The sequence below is a fragment of the Poromitra crassiceps genome, assembly GCF_964638095.1.
Source record: "Poromitra crassiceps genome assembly, chromosome: 13".
In the NCBI taxonomy this organism is placed as follows: Eukaryota; Metazoa; Chordata; class Actinopteri; order Beryciformes; family Melamphaidae; genus Poromitra; species Poromitra crassiceps.
Window position 1 is genome coordinate 44,978,594 of NC_139644.1, and position 19,973 is coordinate 44,998,566.

The 19,973-nt window shown below is 42.9% G+C and overlaps 1 protein-coding gene across 1 annotated transcript; it reads right to left on the minus strand.

The window, feature by feature from the left end:
* Positions 1–4,635: 4,635 nt before the first annotated feature.
* On the minus strand, positions 4,636–19,522 carry LOC310787435 (H-2 class II histocompatibility antigen, A-Q alpha chain-like). Its single transcript, XM_083648856.1, has 4 exons — positions 19,459–19,522; positions 18,933–19,178; positions 18,516–18,797; positions 4,636–4,837 (listed from the first exon to the last, which is right to left on the minus strand). The coding sequence occupies exons 1-4, from the start codon at positions 19,514–19,516 to the stop codon at positions 4,710–4,712; spliced, it is 714 nt and encodes a 237-aa protein (XP_083504982.1). The 5' UTR covers positions 19,517–19,522; the 3' UTR covers positions 4,636–4,709.
* Positions 19,523–19,973: the final 451 nt, after the last annotated feature.

Genomic DNA, 19,973 nt, shown 5'->3' on the forward strand with positions numbered 1-19,973 from the left:
CAGGAAAACGTGTCAAACTTGGCTGAGTCTCCGGTTCATCGATAGCAGACTGGTCCGGTGGTGGTGCCCTGGGCGGCTCTGCTGGTGGCCGTGGCTTTGGCGGCTCTGCTGGCCTATGTTTGGGTGCTGGTGGTGGGGCCAGGCTGCTGCTTGCTGTAGGCCTGTCTCCCCCGGCTGCGGAGGTAGATGGCACGGTGTTGTCATCTTCCTCGTCATCCCCCTCGCTCTCCCCCGATGTAACATTAGCAGCGGCCTGCTCTTCCAATCTTGGTTTTTTGTTGAAAAAACTTGAAATGGACATTTGTTTCGCCATAATGTCATGCTATCTAACTTTCTGTCGTTTTTAAGCTACAAAACATTAGCTAACAAGGCAGCTAGGAGCTATCAGCAAGTTCGCCTCTAGAAAACGTTTTTTTTGTGCATTTGCGGCCGCGCTGCATTGTGGTAGATTAAATGATTTCCGATGCAAACATCAAACAGGAAATTAAATGTAATGTTGAATCATACAAATAAACAGTAGATAAAGACTGCAAACCACACATTGTGTTTTTAGGTGATTTATTAACAACAACAACAACAACAACAACAGCAAAAATAATAATAATAATAGCAAGTTGTTTGGGTAGGCACACGCCTACCCAGGCCCACCCGTAGATACGCCCCTGATCCAGAAATGCACCCAGTTTAGTGTAGTTTATATTTACCTTTTCATGTTTTCACACAGAGACCTCTCTCTTTTTCCTTGCTCGTCTTTAATGACTTGACCATTTGCATTTTTAATTGACTCCACATATTTATTCTGAAGTTTCTTTTTTTGCATATTTATCAGACCCTGAAAATTAATGGAGGACTCTTTGTTGATCATACGTGCTTGTATACATAGGCAATGATTCATATTATTCATTTTGGTCAATTCCGATTCAATATCACTCAAGTTATCTTTATCTTCTTCTGTTTTATTAGCTTTTGTTTGCAGATCAACATAATTAAACATTAGCTCTTTATATTTTTCATTTTGTTCTTGTTTCAAGATTTTACATTTATGTTTAAAGAAATTCCTGAGTCGAGATTTCATAGTTTCCCATAAATGGACAGCAGAATCAGACTATACATTCAAGCTCTTTATGATTGCAATTTCTTTCTTCAGATCTGCAATGACATCATTATTATTTAGACAGCTAGTATTTCATTTCCAGTAAGCTTTCTTCTCGCTCTTGCCGAGACCCAGCAGAGCTTCAACAGCCATGCAGGTGATCGGAATTGACCAATACTTTAGTTTGATAATTCAATGGTGTAATGCCATCCGTAATATATATACGGTCTATTCTTGTCTTGCACATTGTATGAAAACGAGTAAAGTCAACTTTAGTTGGATGCAACATCCTAAATACATCACTCACACCACAGAAATCACTCATATTTTTAAGTGCCTTTCCTTCCCTGCTAGGCGTATAGGGTCGAGGAATTCGGTCATTACCATCTGTATAAGCATTCATATCACCACAGAGGACTGCATGATAGCCAACAAACAAAAGTTCATGTAGTTTCTTAACTCATTCATGGCCAGTTTAGGACTGCCAATATTTAGCTCGTGCCAAAGATTTTCATAATTGTTGGTCATCTTTCAAGACCCACAGTAAATTATCTATTAGCACCAAAGTGATTTGCAATACCTCAAAATGAAGATGTACGTCTCTGGGTTCACCAGAAAAAAAAGTGAGCTTTTAGCATGTTCTGTACTCTACTTATAGCCATTTATATACACCCTGTTTTCACCAAAAAGGTCTCTCTGAGAAGAGAAATTGGAGAAAAGGGCATTTTTGTAAAGGACACAATCTCAGGCAGAACTCGCTCTCAATTCTTTTATTTTGAACTGTATTGACATCAGACATGTAAATATTATTCGTTATGACACAAATGACCAAAAAATATATATATATATATTTATATATATATATATATATATATACATGAAGTGCTTTTTTTACATTCAACAATACAGTTTAATCAGTGTGAGTGAGTGTGAATGTGTGTGTGTGCGCGGGGCCCATGTGTCTCTTTACATTACATTACATTTCGTCATTTAGCAGACACTTTTATCCAAAGCAGCCTTGCAGCAGTAGAGTAACATCAACACACACACACACACACACACACACACACACACACACACACACACACACACACACACACACACACACACACACACACACACACAGAGAGAGTTCTGTCCACAGCTGCTGCTGGATCGCACCTCCTTCCCAGGGAACACTCTTGATCTCCCCGCAAATTAGCATAGGAGGAGAACACCAAACTGGTCTGAGATCAGCGTCTAGCCTCCTCTGCCTCTGCATCGTTGGCAATGCATATATATCAACAACAAAATGTGTGGCGAGGCTGCCAAGCTTTACGGGCTTCCCGAACTACAATTTTGCGTGATCTGTGTTTGAAAGAGCCTATAGTCACTTTCAATGTAATCCCGGCGGGTCTTTGCACGGCGCAAATGCGCTCTGAAAAATGGCTCCTGTCTGTTGCTGCGTTGTCCTCGTTCTCCTTCTCCTCCTCTCGTTCAGGGTGGGACACAGGAACGGGGTCCGGCTTGGCTTTGGGACCAGGTGCTGGAACCGGATCGATCATGTTGGTCACAGGTTTGACTACCGCGAACAACTCATCCAGCCTTCGCTGCCCTGCAGCAAGGCGACCAGCGCAGCCCGCCGAGGGGCATTTCAATGGCGTTTCTCCTCTCTGCAACAGGCAGCGTTTCTCCGTTTTCTGTTATTTCCTCCTCCCCCATTTCAAAACAACAGCTGCGTAGTTGTTTGTTCACGTGTTGTTGGCTTTCCTTTGAGGCCAGGGACCTGATACCATGTCACAGGCTGGGGAAGTCTTTGAACTACGCTAAACACGAATAAAAACAAAAACACGTCAAACACGTATTTGGCTGGGAGGCACACTCCTGATAAGACGTTAAAGACGTATATGGCCAGGAATGAGTTAAAGATTCTGACTTTCCCTGCTCTGTCAGGAGGTGTATACACATTAATAATTCTCATTCTCGTGTTTGCATAAAAACAGTCAACTAAAAGGATACGCCCTGGGATAATTTCTCTACTTTGAATAATTTCAGCTTTACTTTAAAAAAATATACCTACACCATCAGCTCTATCACCTCCAATAGAGATAACAGAAGTGCCTTTTGACCACATATTCATTACATCAATCACATCTTCCTGTGTCGTCAACCTTAGTTCTTGTGTACATAAAATATCACATTGTGTTTTGAGAAGAGCATTCATTTTTATGTTTCTATTCTCTATTGACTTGATGCCTCTCACATTACAGGTACAAATTGAGAGTAGAGACATTTAAATCAAGGAGTTGGACATCTTAGCTACTCAGCTGGTCTTGTGCTTTTTTCATCCCTTTTCAGAGGTGTTGGGTGCCTTTTTTGTTTTGCACTCACATGTTCTGTAGTTGCAGGCACGACTGCAGCGGGAGGATCTTCCTCTCTGCTCGAGTCCTGCTCGCTGCTGTCCTGTGAACTTGGTTCTTTACTGGCTGAGTCGAAGTCTCCACCATCTCGATCGCTCTCGTCCTCCGACCCCTCCTCTCCGGTGTCGCCGTTTGAAGGGGGCAGCGTGATGTTATCGGCCCGCATCAGCGGGATCTCTCTGGCCGCGGCGTCCTCTCTCGCTGTCTCTCCGACGCTCTCTGATGGCCGCTGCTGGGCTCTCTCCTGATGGCGTCTCTCACCCGGCTTCATCCTCTCCCATACCCCGCCTGCAGGTTTCTCCTCGCCGCTGGGGCTGGTCTCTCCGCGCTCTGCTCCCTCTCGACTCTCGGCACGCTCCCGTCCTGCGCGCTCCCACTCTGTTCTGACTGCGGGGCGCTCTGCACGAGGGCTGCCGTCTGTGTAACACCGGCGCTCTCTTGTGCCTGGTTACTTTGTTTGAGAAACTCAAGCAGCTGTTTTTTCTCTTGGTCTTCAGCAACAGATTTTCTTTGAGCTCGTGCTTTGTTGCTGTATGACTGAGGACACTGGAAGTAACTGTGCCCTCCTCCTCCACACAGACTGCACTCAGCAGTGTTAGTACAGTCTTTGGCCTTGTGGCCCAGGTCTCCACACCTCCAATGCACAATGTTTCCCTAGCACATGTAAGAATACTATTCCAGTGAATACCACTCTTCCTTCTTTTATCATTAATTATATTTCAGAGAGTAAAGTACAGGTGATTATAAACTCACTCAAACCTTCCACAGCTAAATACATTTATGGAATGGACACATCTATGCTTAAGCGCTTTAAAAATACTCTAGCCCCCCCATATATATATATATATATATATATATATGTATATATATATATATATATATATATATATATATATATATATATATATATATATATATATATATATATATATATATATATTCTAGGCCTAGAACCCTGGGAGATTCATTGAGGTCAAACTTAGGCCTACTACATATGTGTGTTCTGGGTACAATTGTCATTTTCTATCCATTTTGTGTAATTCGTATATAAAGACTCATTAAAATGAAAAAAGTCAGGTATCACCAGCATTGTATTTTTTAATTCAACAAAGTTATTGCCCATATACATTTCAAATACCGGCTTGGGAGTGCTAGCGTTAAAGCAGTAGAGAACAGACAGCAGTCGGTTAACTATGCCTCACATAATAAATAACAGATCATTCACTGATTAGTTGCATTCCTTTGATGAGGAAGAAGGTTCCTGTGGCCACACCCAGCAGAGCCACGGTCAGACCCAGTCCACAAAACACTGCAGGTCCGATCCCCGGTTGGTCCTGTTCCACACCTGAGGGAACAAAATGCATGAACACATGATTGTGTTGCTAACTGTAGTTTTGGTTGGTGTTAGTTAGCTGTAGTTTTGGTTGGTGTTAGCTAACTGTAGTGTTGGTTGGTGTTAGCTAACTGCAGTTCTGGATGTTGTTAGCTGACTGCAGTTTTGGTTGACTGTAGTTTACCTTGATGTTTGCTAGCTGTAGTTTTGGTTAATGAGTGGTAGCGAGCTGTAGTTTTTGTTGGTGTTAGCTAACTGTAGATTTGGTTGGTGTTGGCTAACTGCAGTTCAGGTTGGTGTTAGCTAACTGTAGTTTTAGTTGGTGTTAGCGAACTGTTGTTTTGGTTGGTCTTAGCTAACTTTTGGTTGGTGTTAGCTAACTGTAGATTTGGTTGGTGTTAGCTATCTCTATTTTTGGTTGGTGTTAACTGTAGATTTGGTTGGTGTTAGCTAACACATTTTGGTTGGTATTAGCTAACTGTAGGTTTGGTTGGTGTTAGCTAACTGTAGTTATTGTGCTTGCTGAAAGCTAGGCACAATCTTTGATATCCTTAATCTTCATATTATTATATCTGCCACTTTTTTGGCGCATAATAACTCACAGTTTTCGCGCCACATAAGCCACTTCTTAACATGCAGTGGAATCCGTATTATAACCTGCACCTAGCCGGTTGGCCTGCATGTTAAACAACAATTAGCCGGCCTATGCGCACTCCCGCGACTCTGTATCTTATCTACCTCGACCGCCGGTATAAGATCCGCTTCCACGCAATCGCAGCTCATGTTAAACAGCTGGCAGGTTATTATCCGCATATCCGTAGTGGGCAGGTGTGGCTCTTCGTGACTCACTTCACGTTCACTAGTTTATTAATTAATGAATCGTTCGGGCAATCGCTTATATCAACGAGCAAACTCACGGTTTCCTCAAGTGCTGCAAAAACGGCTTGATTGATTGTTTGGCCAATGCGCAGGCAGCCAGGTCCAGTGCATCAGGAGGGATGCTGCTCCGCTGCTTGCTTGCTCCCATGTCAGAAAAAGCCTAACTTTTGTGCGAAGAAATACATTGAAAACTAGTTAGATATGACTTGAAATGCCACTTGTAAAATAAATCACCCACAGTGACTGACGACAGTCCGACCACTATTTTGACTGGGCTGCTTTATGTAGCAAGGCGAAGCGCTCATTTTTTGGCACATTGCCACCCCTCGTTGGAATGGACTCCAAAACCTGAAAATATCCTGTTCTCTCTAGCAGGACATGATCCAGAGTTCATGTTTAAAAGGCACTATAGACATGCCAGACCTCAAAATGAGCGGCTCATTGAGGACAGGTGTGCTGGGTTTCGTCAAGCGGTTTGGGCGCTATTTGCCATTAAGCACAATTTTTTTCCCCATTGACTTGCATTGGGTTTAGATAAATCTGGCAAAAGCTTGCATTACATTAGTTGTATCTCAGAAACCATATGGCATAGAGCGACCAAACCTTGTAGGGAGGTTCCCAGAGGGGTCTTTTACTATCCCCAAAAAAAGACACCAATCGACCAGTTTGTGGAGCTATAACAGCCCTCTTTACCTTTTGGTCCATAACTTTTGAACCGTATAGGGTTCTCCATCAAACTTCTTTTTTCCCTGGATTCCTTGGTTCGTTCCGCATCTACTCATATAGGCCACGCCCATTTCCGTCTGACTAGATTTTCCGCCATTTTGAATTTTGTCCAAAACTGTTTTTTTGCGATTTCTCCTTGAAATTGTGTCCAATCTTCACCAAACCAAAGCACACATCATGTGATGAGTGTCCTGCACAATGTCCTGCACAATGGTAACAGGGTACATTAATTAAGGGTTAATTATGCTTAGTTAATGCTTAATACGCATTAATTAACCATTCATTAACAGGGTTAGTAAAGCTTAGTAAGCCTTAATTAACCCTTAATGAACATTAACTAATGTGCATTAAGTAAGGGTTGGTTAATGCTTAATAAGCATTAATTACGTAATTAACATGACTAGTAGTGCTTAATAAGCATCCATTAACCCTTAATTAGTTAATAATAAGTTAATACCTTACTCATACCTTACTCATACTCTTAATCATTTACTAATGCTGTTGTTCATGTTAACTAAGGCTTGGTTAACATGAACAGCATTAATAAATGATTGCTAGACACATTAGTTAAGGTTAATTAATGAATGGTTATTAAGCATTACTAGACATGTTTATGAAGGTGGTTAATTAATGCTTATTAAGCATTAACCAACCCTTAAAGGAGAATTTCGTTGTTTTTTAACCTGCAGCCCTCTCCTCACATTAATTATGATCTGACGACTCACCCAGTGCTCTCCGCAGCGTTTTAGTCGTCCTATAGGCATTGTTTTGAGATCAATAGCGTCCAATCCATCCTCATTTCATTCCATCAAAACCCAATGGGTGACGTCACGCTCATATTGTCCAGATATTTATATGTACAGTCTATGTCTCACTCTCATTTGCATAGGGTATGTTTTGATCTCTGTTAAAAACCAAGTGCAAAAAGTGTACTGGAAGCAGGAATCCGGTGAGATTTGACCACATAAATATAGCTTAAACCCCCAATCAGTAACTTTTTCACTTTAATATAACAGCTTTTTAGTCATTGAGGATGGCAGAGTGACTTGTAACAGGGAGAATGTCACCTCTATTGGTCACACACCGCCCTCCAAAGGCCTCTCCTGGGACTAAGCAGTTTGGTGCCTGCGTCCCGGATGCAAGATGCGCGCATGCGCTCTAGAGCGGGAGCGTTGTGTTCCTGGAAACAAGGAAGTAACTCGATGCGGATTTGCTACGAAAATGACGTTTCACGTAACTATGGATTATTATTTCATCACGTGGTGAGTACCCGATGTCACAACATGTACATAGAGCTTTCTGGTGCTGTGTTTTGTTGACTTTGAACGGCGATATCGATATCGATACTATTGCACGCAGAGGGCGCAGTTTCTCCAATAGCAAAATTGGAAAAGTTGCTGAATGGGGCTTTAAGAGCAACTCTGAGCAGGAGTGTTGCATGATGGGTAGAGGCAATGATGTTGACAAAAATGACGCATTCAATTAGCTGTATCTCAGAAGCCATACCAGGTACAGCTACGAAACTTGGTAGGGGGGTTCACAGAGGGGTCTTTTACTATCCACAGAAACATTGCACCAATTGAGCAGATGCTGGCGCTCTTTACATTTTGGTTCATAACTTTTGAACCGTAGGGTCTATAATCAAACTTCTTGTTTCCCTGGATTCCTTGGGACGTCCTGCATCTACGCATCTAGGCCACGCCCATTTCCGTATGACAAGATTTTCCGCCATTTTGAATTGTGTCCAAAACTGTTTTTTTGCGATTCCTCCTTGAAATGTTGTCAAATCTTGACCAAACCAAAGCACCCCTCATGGGGGGACTGTCCTGCACAACACTGATTTTGAAGTTTTTGAAAACCGTTGCGATATAATGGACTTCCAAAGTTCTGTGGGTGGGGCCTATTTCACAAAGATCGCCATAACTCTGGAACACAACGTCCGATGCTAACCAAACTTGGTACAGGTGTGGACGGATGTACTCTGAGCTGATAGGAAGAATATTGTGTCATTTCGCCTATAGGAGGCGCTGTAGCAACATCAAGTACCTGGAGCGACTGTTCTCAAATTTGGTCCATATGTTCATACATACATCTACTCTGGCCTAAAAAATTACACCGATTGACCTGACGCTGGCGCTATAACAGCCATCTTTACATTTTGGTCCATAACTTTACAACCGTAGCTTCTACTGTACAATCAAAAATATTTTTTCACAGGTTTCCTTGCCTCGCCCCATGTTTACTCATTGCTCTGATCTAAAACAAACTCCTATTGACCTGATGGTGGCGCTATAACAGCCCTATTCACGTTTTGGTCCATAACTTTTTAACTGTAGCGTCTACAATCTAAATTCTTCCGCCCCTGGATTCCTTGGCTCCTCCCGCTTCTACTCACATAGGCCCACCCATAACTACTTAGTCCCCCTAGCTGCATGGGCAGGGACCTTGCAAAGCAGGCGGTGCATGGTGAGGACAGCAAGCACAATTACATTTTCGGTAGGAAATGTAGATCTTCTAGTTTTGGTTGGTGTTTGCTAACTGTAGTTCTATACTGTAAAACTTCCCAAATAGTCCCAAATAGATGGCGGTCCCAGATAGACGCCGGGTCTGGCTTCATGTTTTGGTAGCCTAAATAAACGCCAGTCTCAAATAGACAGTATTTTTTATTACTAGACATCTTGCGTGCCACGCGTGCTCGGCCGCTGTGCGGCCTTGCCCGCCCTACAACTCGCCGAGCTGGCCCTCACATATGCAGCTCAGCCACTGAGCGGCCTCGCCCACCCTGCAGCTCGACCACTGTGCGGGCTCACTTGCTCCCCCGCCTGCCATGCTGCAACTTCGCATCACCGATTACATCACAATTGCTGTTATGACATCACTGATAATGTCACAATGCCTACTTCTGGCTTGGGCAGACGTTCCTACAGAGACAATTGGCCGTGTCTGCGGGTGGGAAGTCGGTGGGGTATGGGAGGCGGTAGTCTTGCTGGCCAGCCTCATCTCTCTTCCGTCCGAGGAGTCTGGCGCCGCACGTCTCCATAACTGGGATAAACCCTCCCCTGCTCTACTCTGGTCTCCCATTTGAGCGACTGTTTAGGTGGCAGCCAGATGTCCGCTCCCGGCTTATTACAAACTCTGTCATTGGCTCCGACCATGTCAATCAGAGCGGCTTCCGCTCCCTCCTCCCTGTGTGTCGCTGTAAATAGTGCCCTGCCGCCTCAGTGAAAACAACAACGCTAACTAGCTAGCAAGCTAACGGCAGAAACCTACACGCTAGCTCATTGCTACACGCTGAAAATGGCAAGTTGGATTGTTTGAAACTATTTTCCAAGGGCACTGCCGCTAAGCGCCGCCCATTGCAATCCCACTATGGAGACCTGCGGCACCAGACTCCTCGGACTGAAGGGAGAGGAGGCTGGCCAGCGAGACTAGGGAGGCGGTAATGCAACATAAAGGATGCCAACTGCCGTAAAACAGACATAGACATTTTTGGTTAGGTTAAGTTAGACCATCAAAATCAGTTTTTTAATTCAATGTACAACCCAGAACATGGCACTAATGGCGTTAGCATTGTCCATCCACATAATGTTTAATGTTAGCATTTGAGCTAATGCTATTGTAACAAACGATATCCAGGATGCACATTGCACATGCAACATTACTAATCTGATTAATATCACATATTTGGGTGATGTACCCTATCAAATTGCTGTAGCAGGGTGTTTTAAAGCTAGAGCAACATTTCTGGTGTCATCTGAATGGAATAATTACTAAATTTGAATATGAAAAATATAAATGTTGGTATAATAAACTTTGATTACCAGTCTTTTTCCTCAAATTAGTAGCTATAATTGGGAGTGATGGTGTTACAGTAGGCTACTGGTGGAGGTGCCCTCTCTATCATCAAAGTTGCCCATCCCTGCCATAGCTAATGGTGATCCAAATAGACTTGTCTAGAACTGTCTAGGACAGGGGGTGGGCAAATTCTTTTTTCCAGAGGGCCATACTGACTTACATAAAGTAAGCGAAGGGCCACACATTGGACTGATAACTGCCAACACTCCTGCTTTTCGTGGGTCTCTCTATTTTTAACCCTCTCTCCCGTTGTGATTGGTAATTTCTCCTGTTAATCTCCTGATATAGTGATACAAATCAAATGGCTTTAGCGGATGAGATTTATGAACATAATGCTGTCTTTCAATGACTTTTTGTGGGTTGTTTTGTTTTCCTTTGAGGACGTTGGGGGCTGGATTGAGATGGTGTGGGGCCGGGTCCGGCCCTGGGGACGGATTTTGCTGCATGTGTGGTCTAGGGCAACGATAGCCAAGCCTCCACAAGGTGTCTGAGCGCTTTCATGCTTTTGTCTCCTCTGCGGCCCCTCAGAGGGATCACGGTGGCAGACTTTTGCGGAGTGACATCCTGGACCTCTCTATGCCTCTTCACTACCTACGCTATGTGTCTGAGTTCTGAACTTCTGACCAATCCAGTTAGAAGTGCTAGGCGGCGGATATAACATAGCCGTATCTGCACTTTTACGCACGTACCTCAGGGACGATGGGCTCCAATTCCATCATTATGGATGCTGTTTTTTCTTTCTTTTTTAATACATGTTCTATGACTGTGTATGTTTTGCAGAGGGAATGTTGTGGAATGAGCATCTCCATCATCCCCTCACATAAAGGCTGGCATTGGATGCCCACAGCACAGACAGTGCCTTGAAGTGCTCGTTGGCAGTCCAAACATACAGTAGCTATAGGATCTATGTTACGCCCCCTGTAGAGGGGCGGATAAACGAGAGAAGAAAATGGAAGCGGTGTTGCGTCTCATGCGTCTCAGTTTAATGACTGAGCAGCGCGAGACTTCCCCCCTATAGGCAGAATCAAGCAAGACCAAAGCAATTGACCCACATCTTTAGATGAGAGGTATAACTGATAATCAAACTTTAGTAAATAAAGTACCATTGACCAATGCTGTTTCAAATGAATTGTCTTCACACATTAAAGAAAGCAAGTTAAAATGTATTTGTGACACATAGGCTATAGTAGGCCACTGTTATGTTTTACCTGAACGGCCAGAGAGCATGAAAAACCAAAGCAATGGATTACAGATAAACTAATAACTGATAAGTGCACTGTTACACAGAGTATTCATCCTTCTTGAAGCTATTGCACATGAATCATATTAAAGTGCATAAACCCATGTATTTACCTTTTTAATCCACTTTACATATTTCTCTTTTTAGATGCATGTTAACACATTCATATAACTAGATCCATTTTAAACATATTTATCTTTTTAGATGCATGTTGACATAATCATATACCTATTACACACTCCCCTTCAAAGCAGATGTCGTCCCGACATCAGAAGTAACAGAATTTCACGATTACTAGGTCACCAACGTGTGCAGACAGTTACCCGGTGCATACAACGCTATTGGCTCGGCCTTGCGACAGTCCATGTATGCAATCTATATATATATACAATCACTCGGCTATTTCAAAAGTCCATGAGCGTGTGTAATACGTTAGCACTCTGCTTTCTCGAAAGTCCAGGAGTGTACGGAATGTGTGAATGTTAGCACTCGGCTCGTTCGAAAGTCCAGGAGTGAATGAAATGTGTGTATGTGTGCACTCGGCTTTGTTCAAAAGTCCAGGAGCGAATGAAATGTGTGTGTGTGTGCACTCGGCTTGTTCAAAAGTCCAAGAGTGAATGAAATGTGTGTGTATGCACTCGGCTTGTTCAGAAGTCCCAGAGTGTATGAAATGTGTGTATGTGGGCACTCGGCTTATTCAAAAGTCCCAGAGTGTATGAAATGTGTGTGTGTGTATGTCACCATAATAATCCTTTAGATCTTCTCCATTCAGTACCCGGGTACAACAAGCTGGTAGTTGAAGGGTTGTACCGGGGTCATCCATGCATTCGTTGCTGGCCTTGCTCCGTACGATCGGAATGCCGACACTTCGGAATGGCGAGAGGACCCCCCTACTGCTATAGATAGCATGGCCTAATCAACGCCACCACACATCATTAAAAAGTGATGGAATATCACTTGTATTATTATTAGCAGTTTTAGACCTGTACCCTGAAATGATGGTGAAAGGTAAAGTAGCCTACATGTTAAAATGTCATGATTAATTCTTCTGTCCATCTGTTATTAATTTCTGCCCTGATAGGCCTACATCTTCAGTATTCAAACCATGTTACTTGTAAGATTTTCAAGATTGACTAAAGATACAGTACTAATGACTCCAATTGTCCACACAGGCATATCCCTACACAGCTGGGTCTCTGTGGAAGAGTACATCAGCTTTGGAAGCAGTTGGTCATTTGTTTCCAGAAGAAAGGAACATACAAGGGATTTCAATGGCCTCACTTACACAATGATCAATAAATACACATTTAATCAAAACAAACTGTGTCCTAATGTCTACAACAATCTTTGTGATACAATTTAGATAAAGCAGCAACAATGGTAGGTGGTGTAATAAAAATATTTATTGAACTGATACATGCAGCAGTAACCTAATAACTACTGTTACTACTATGCTGGTCTGGAAAAGTCTTGAGAATTAATTTGTTTATTTTCAGGTATTAACACGTTGAGTGCCAATGACGAGATATCTCGGCTTACAGGATCCAACCGTTGAGTGCCAAAGACGAGATATCTCGGCTTACATAAAAAAAAAAAAATTTGACGGTGGGACATCGATCAACCCCTTTTACGTCTCCTATACCAATATTGGAGGAAGAGAATGTGTATAATCTATTTTACCGACCCACTGAGTGGCGACATGTCTCTCCACAGTAGAAAGAGGCGACCCAAAACTGGAGGGAAAAGCGAGACGAAGCCGTTCTCATACTGTAAAATTGATGGCGAAAACGCTTTCACTTTCGCGCTGATGCACAGCGGTGGCAACGGTGGGGGGTTCCAAGAATAGATTGGATGCACACTTTGAAACACGCAGCATAAATATGACCAGAATCGCAAAAGCTTCATCAAAGCTCTCAACCAAAACTCCAAGAAGCGAGCGAGTCCATCCCTACTTCCTCAAAGAGCGGCCGCGCAGACAGGCACAGGACAGCAGCAGCAAAGCAGTGAGACTGGTGACAAGCCTTGTGACACGGCCGCTGCAGCCAAGAAGAACGCCCACGGAGGGAGGAGTTGGAAGCAGAGGGGTGTTTCCTGCTGTTATGGAGGAAATTACTGTTCAAAACTATTGTTTAGATGTCTGACGTCTTACTGATGCCAAAAATGAATGGTTAAAGTGACTGTTCTATCGAATTTCACAAAAAGCCATTTATCTCTGAATATTTTTTCTGACGCTGAAACCATGCTGTATTCAACTGCTAATGCTTACATAACTACTAACTCTACAAACTAACTCTTTTAGACAGATAAAGCACACATTCTATTAGTTCTTTTTAGATGATTGGTGTTCACGAAGTCTTAACAGAAAAGAATCCTCGGCTCTTGTAAAATGAGCCAGAATCCTCAAAAAAAAACTGGCAGAACCTACCTACAGCATTGAAAAAAGGGCTGGCAGTCAATGTGTTAAATAGCTTGGGATTTTTTTTTTTTTTTTTGCAAAAGTATGTCAAATGTTGTGGTTCAAGTTCGATACACATAATTCTAGCTTTGATGTTGTGTAGACCTGAGACTCCAGTTTGTGTTGATGTAAAATAATGTTCAGTTAGAGGGCTGCTCTGATGACCCAGCCACAGTCAGCATGCATTATATTAAATACCCAACTATTATACATGTATAATATGGAACCCTGCTACTCATTTCACATATTCCGCTGAAGAACAATCTTCATCTATACAGTGATATTAGTTAGCAGGGGCAAGATGTCTGCCTAAATCATATTGAACACCAGTCAAAATCTTCAAAACAAATAAGTCTGAAAAAAAAACATTTTTAATTCAAAATGTGTAGGACGGAACCCTACAACTAGCAGGTTTATATATATATATATATATATATATATATATATATATATATATATATATATATATATATATATATAATATAAATATATTTATATTTTAATTATCCTCCATAAATAATTGGTACATTCAAAACAATAATACAAATGCAGAGGACAAGATTATCTGTTCATTTCAAGAACCTTACATGGTATTGTGCTAAAGCTGTTGCAGTGTGTATAGACTCAGTGTTTATATTATGTGGTGTTGAAGCTAAGATTGAGTTTGCAATAGAGGTGGCTATGCAAAATGTCACTGAAGGTAGAATTCTGAATTGTTTCCCACTGGAGATGCACATGGGTGTTTCAGACGAATTGGTTGACAGCAAGTCTGGCTGGTTGGCGACTTGGCGTATGTAGATGTTGACCACTGTAGATGTTGGCTATTTGGATGCTGGTTAATATCCATACTAGACAGATAGGAGAGAACAGAGGTGACAGGCAGGGTGCAAAATATGTACTTTTTTGTCCACTGGCCAAATGGCTATGATTGTTCAAATTTGATCAGCAACTCAATAGATTACCACTGTTTGTTTCTGGTCAATGGTCTGTGCTGCCAATAGGAGCATCTCCTGACTGAATTAGCGCATAGTAACTATCTACTGATACTAAGCTCAGTATGAGCGAGAAGCGCCCGGCTAGCAGGGTAACTATCTCCCAAGATCTGATAATACATGAAAATAACAGTCTCAAAAACCAAGGCTAGCTAACGCTAACCTTAGCGTTAGCTAACGGGCTAATGCTAACGTTAGTGGGCTAACTAGCTAATGCTAAATAGCTTAGCAAGTAGACTCACTGTCAGTGTTACTGGACATTTTTCCTCAATGAAAATGATTGTAATGCACTATATGGAAGTGACCAAACCAACATTGATGACTTACCTAACAGATTGTCATGTTTCCAATGAGCTGATGACGTGCTGCCCCACTACTGAACCAAAAGTAGCAAAATGCGAGCACACTCGGAGAGTGAACAAAGAGGTCCGGTGCACGGCACGGGTACAAATTAAACAAGAATAAGCCAGCACTCAAAAAAGTCCTTTTGAATATTTAATTTACCTCAGTCAGGATAGAACGGCACATACATGTTTCGGCCTTACGGCCTTCCTCAGTGTGAGGACACTGGATGTTGTTGGTTCACATTTGTTTCACAACCTACATCTGGGTTTGGCCAAGCTACCCTGCTGAAGAGGGCGGTCACTTTTTTCAAGTTACTTTGGTGATTGGATGGACCGTCTGTCACCGTCTGGGCGTGCCAACGCCAACCAATCAGATCGACTTGCCTTCATGACGTAGCAGCTGCAGCGCCTGGAGATAATTGTAAACAGCTAGGACTACAATTGAATGTTAAGAGCTAAATTGTTAGCATGGAGGTCGCAGATTTTTGCTGTTTTTGTAAGGTGAATATTGGGTGCAAACATTGACTATTCAATTTGCCAAAAGAAAGAAGAATAACTGCAGATGTCTGACTGAGGATGAAGTGCAGGTAGGCCATTTTGCAGGTTAAATGTTACGGATTAACTGATGTTACGCTAACGTTAGCTTGGCACCAGCAATCCACAACTAGCTAGCAGCCACCCCAACCTCCAGGCAGCCACTGCCCATGCTAAGAGCCCCTCTCCCGGCCATAGACACCCAGGACAGCCACCCCAACCTCCAGGCAGCCACTACCCATGCGAGGGGCTCTTAGCATGAGTAGTGGCTGCCTGGAGGTGGCTGTGCTGGGTGCCTATGGCCGGGAGAGTGTTTAACGTTTATGTTAGCTTATTGTTTTGAATAGAATGTTTGACCAGCCCACTGGAGCTAGCCTCGGTAGCCGCCGCCATGTTGAATAGTGAAAGAACTACAAGGCAGAGGCGCTTCTCGGTGGCTTCACACCCGGTCTGCCTAGAGCCCGCCCGTAGCTGCCTCTGATTGGGTCGCCTGGGCGCGGGCCAGTTTAAACTCAACATTTGAGAGAGTATCAGATGGAGGAGGGATTGTGAATTTGTGAACAATACCGCCCCCATCTGGCGGAGTCAGGTTACATGAAAAGCACATCAGCTGACGAAATTCCATATCGTGCATCCCTTGATTGGTGTTAGCTAACTGTAGTTTTGGTTGGTGTTAGCTAACTGTAGTTTTGGTGGGTGTGAGCTAACTGTAGTTTTGGTTGTTGTGAGCTAACTGTAGTTTTGGTTGGTGTGAGCTAAGGGACCGTTCGTTATTTAGAAGGGGGGTCACTGGAGGGATTTGGTGTGCTCTGAAATAAAAAGCTGTGCCCCTTCCCCGATCAAAATATATTTTTCCTTCACCCTCCCCAAGTGATTTCAAAAATATGATTAACCCTCCCCAAACAATATTGTGGCGAGTGGAAGAATGCGGACTGACACCGATATTTTACTTTTAACCAAACATTTGCAGAAACTCCGGCCAGAGGTGATCAAACACACTAACAGTCTCAGTCGTGGTGGCTACATTGATAGTAAAACTAAACATCCTGGCCACACAAACATTGCCATTACCACATAATGCAATCAAAACATGAGCACAACATCACTAAACCACGTTTTTAACTGTAACAGTAATAAGCTTCCCACAAGAACATGAACTCCCATAATCCTTTGCGCTTAGAGCAGAACTGTCACCAATCAGAGCGACCGCCTCCTCTGGTCGCTACATAATGCTATTTTCGCTTGTGAAACAATCTTCAGTCTGTGTATATCAATATTTGTGTTTAAATAGCAGTATGACTGATGGAAAAAAGTTAGCCGGTTCTATGTGGCGGACTCTCCACTCTCTGTCCCCTCTCTCTCTCTCACTCCCTCAGCAGACAGGCACAAAGCCACACATGTAAAATCTCCCAGCATCCATTGAGCTACATTTCGATAACAAATAGCATCCAAATTAGCCTAAATAGATAGAAAGGTAGATAGAAATAATGTTAACACAACATGCAATTGTCGAACATTTCAATATTGGACAAAATAAAATCTCGAAATCAAAACACAACCCTATGTGAAACATATATGTCATCCTGGTGGTATAAATATCCCTTGTAGACTTATCGTAATTTAGGAGATGAGTGAGCCGTAACTCGGTTCTACTGTGACTTCCTAGACTTATCTGGCGCAACGATAGAGCCCATATATATTTTGTGATGCCATGTCTGTTTGTTTGCTCGACATATATATATTTTGTGATGCCATGTCTGTTTGTTTGCTCGACTTTTCGTGCTGGAAATGTAGCCTACTTCCATATTGTGGCACCTAGAGACCACAGCCACAGGCTCCAACGCCGTTAAGGCACACACACCAAGAAGCAGCTTAATATTAAAATAGGAATCTTTATTATCGACAAAAAAAAATATATAGGCTATGTTTTAATTAAAACAGCTCATAGCATCACAGCACAGGTTGGTTGACATCACCACGTCATGATAGCACGCAGCAGCAGGGCTCCCGCAGGATGGTGGTCTTACACTAAGTTATACAATCAAATCAAACTAATGTATCACAATGAGTCAGCCACTGTTACGAAAGACACCTCTGGGGCTCGCGCTCCCGAAAGAAAGCAGCAACAGCACACCAGCCTGTCGCAGCCTCGCTGGTATGAACGTATAGGTTACCCCAGCGGTGCGTACAAGACCCCAGCCCTCCGTCGAGGCAAACGGAGCCCAGCAGCCGCGGAATCACCAGAAAAGCGCCACTGATTGGCCAGATACTGTACACGCCTACTGTCTGGATAGGCCAAGCACAAAGATCGACAGATCAGACCGCCAAAGAGAAACAATGCACCGGGACATACCAAACAGTTTGGACAGGAGGGGTGTAAATGAAGCAACTCAGTAGTTGTTGAAGTCCGAAAAGCAAACATTACACACAAACAAAAAGTTTATATATTTTTATCTAATCAAAATTGTATAGCCTACCCCTCCCCTGGACTCAAATGAAAGAGAATGTACCCTCCCTCAAACTAAATTTAAAACAAGATTACCCTCCCCTATTTTCCTCCAGTGGCCCCTTCCCTAAATAACGAACGGTCCCTAACTGTAGTTTTGGTTGGTGTGAGCTAACTGTAGTTTTGGTTTGTGTTAGCTAACAGATAAAGGTGTGTCACCCCAGAATCGGGTCAGCGGCCGGCTCAAGGCTGGATGCTCCACAGTACAGCTGTAGGTGTCTCCAAGGTGTGGGATGAAGCTCAGCCTGGAGACCTGGGTGAAGGTGAGGTCTTTGTTGAGGTAGGGGATGTTGAGGCTGGTTCCTTTGGTCACGTTCTTGATGTTCCTGGTCCAGTAGACCTTGACAGGAGCAGGGTAGAACCTGCTCACATGGCAGATGAGATGGTTCTCCACTCCGAGCTCCACAACGTTTCTGGTGTAGATGAAGCTGTCAGGAGCATCTGGACAACAACAGTATCGTCAAAGTATTGTACATTACATACATTTATTACAGTAATGTAAAACACTGACAGACATTCCTTGTATAGTTTTAATGGTTGAACAGCAGTAAATTAAACTTTGTCATCTTTCCTTACCGAGCGGCAGAGGATAGTTGTATTTATGCCGAAATGCTTTCAGGTTTCGACGGCAGGCGCGCAGTTGACTCACAGCAAGATCGTACAGCCCTCCTGGGAAGGTCACATTAGCTACAACCTTCGGCAAAGTCTCAACTCCTTTCTGGTTTTTGAAGTCTGCGTACCAAATCTCTTCACCATCCAGTCCAACCATGAATTCTCCATCAGTGTCTGTACAGCCACTGGTAACTTCAAAGTCGTATACAGCTGAGAGACAAGATGAAAACCATTCACAGATGTTATCCAGTCATGTTTGTAAAGAGTTTGTCTGTTTATTGTTTTCATATTAAAACAGTTAATAAAAGTGAAAAGTTGAACACTGTCCTCTCTCCTCTGAAGTAAAGCAGACACCTGTAAATATCTCACTGACTCTAAGACTCTCTCTGGTTCAGAAGTGTCTGTCTTCAGCAGAAAGTCTGGAGCTCAACTCAAATAATTTTCAGATCAACATGAAAAGTGAGTGAGGCTAAATGTGTGATGTACTTACTGTTTGCTGTGACACCAAGTAGACATGAGAGGAAGAGGAGGGTCTGTGAGCTCTTCATCTTCGTGTTGACTTCGCACTGACTGCTGCAAACTGAAGGAAACAGCCTTATCTCACACAGCTCCACCAATCACATTACAGCTTTGAGTTGCATCATCCGTTTCCAGGTAGACACAGTGGAGAACTGCTGCGTTTCCTATGCGCTTTATTAGACTCAGAGATGGGGAAAGCACACATATTCTTTACTTAAAGGAACACTCTGCCCATTTTCAACCAGCATTGTATCATTAGAACATCAGTAGTATATCAGAAAACTGTAAACCGTTTTGAAGTCTGTCATTTAATTTGACAGTTATTGAGTGTTAAAGTGTGGACCAGTGACACACTAACTCAAATGAATAACTCATTAACTCAAATCAACTCTCAATAACTGTCAAACTAGATGAATGATGAATAGTTTGACAGTTATTGAGAGTTGATTTGAGTTAATGAGTTATTAATTTGAGTTAGTGTGGACC

Excerpts from the sequence above, each read along its gene's own strand:
- LOC310787435 (XM_083648856.1), bottom strand. The coding sequence starts at position 19,516 with ATGAAGAGCTCACAGACCCTCCTCTTCCTCTCATGTCTACTTGGTGTC. Across the intron at positions 19,179-19,458 it reads ACTTGGTGTCACAGCAAACA|CTGTATACGACTTTGAAGTT; the intron begins GTAAGTACATCA and ends CTTGTCTCTCAG. Across the intron at positions 18,798-18,932 it reads CAACTATCCTCTGCCGCTCG|ATGCTCCTGACAGCTTCATC; the intron begins GTAAGGAAAGAT and ends GTTGTTGTCCAG.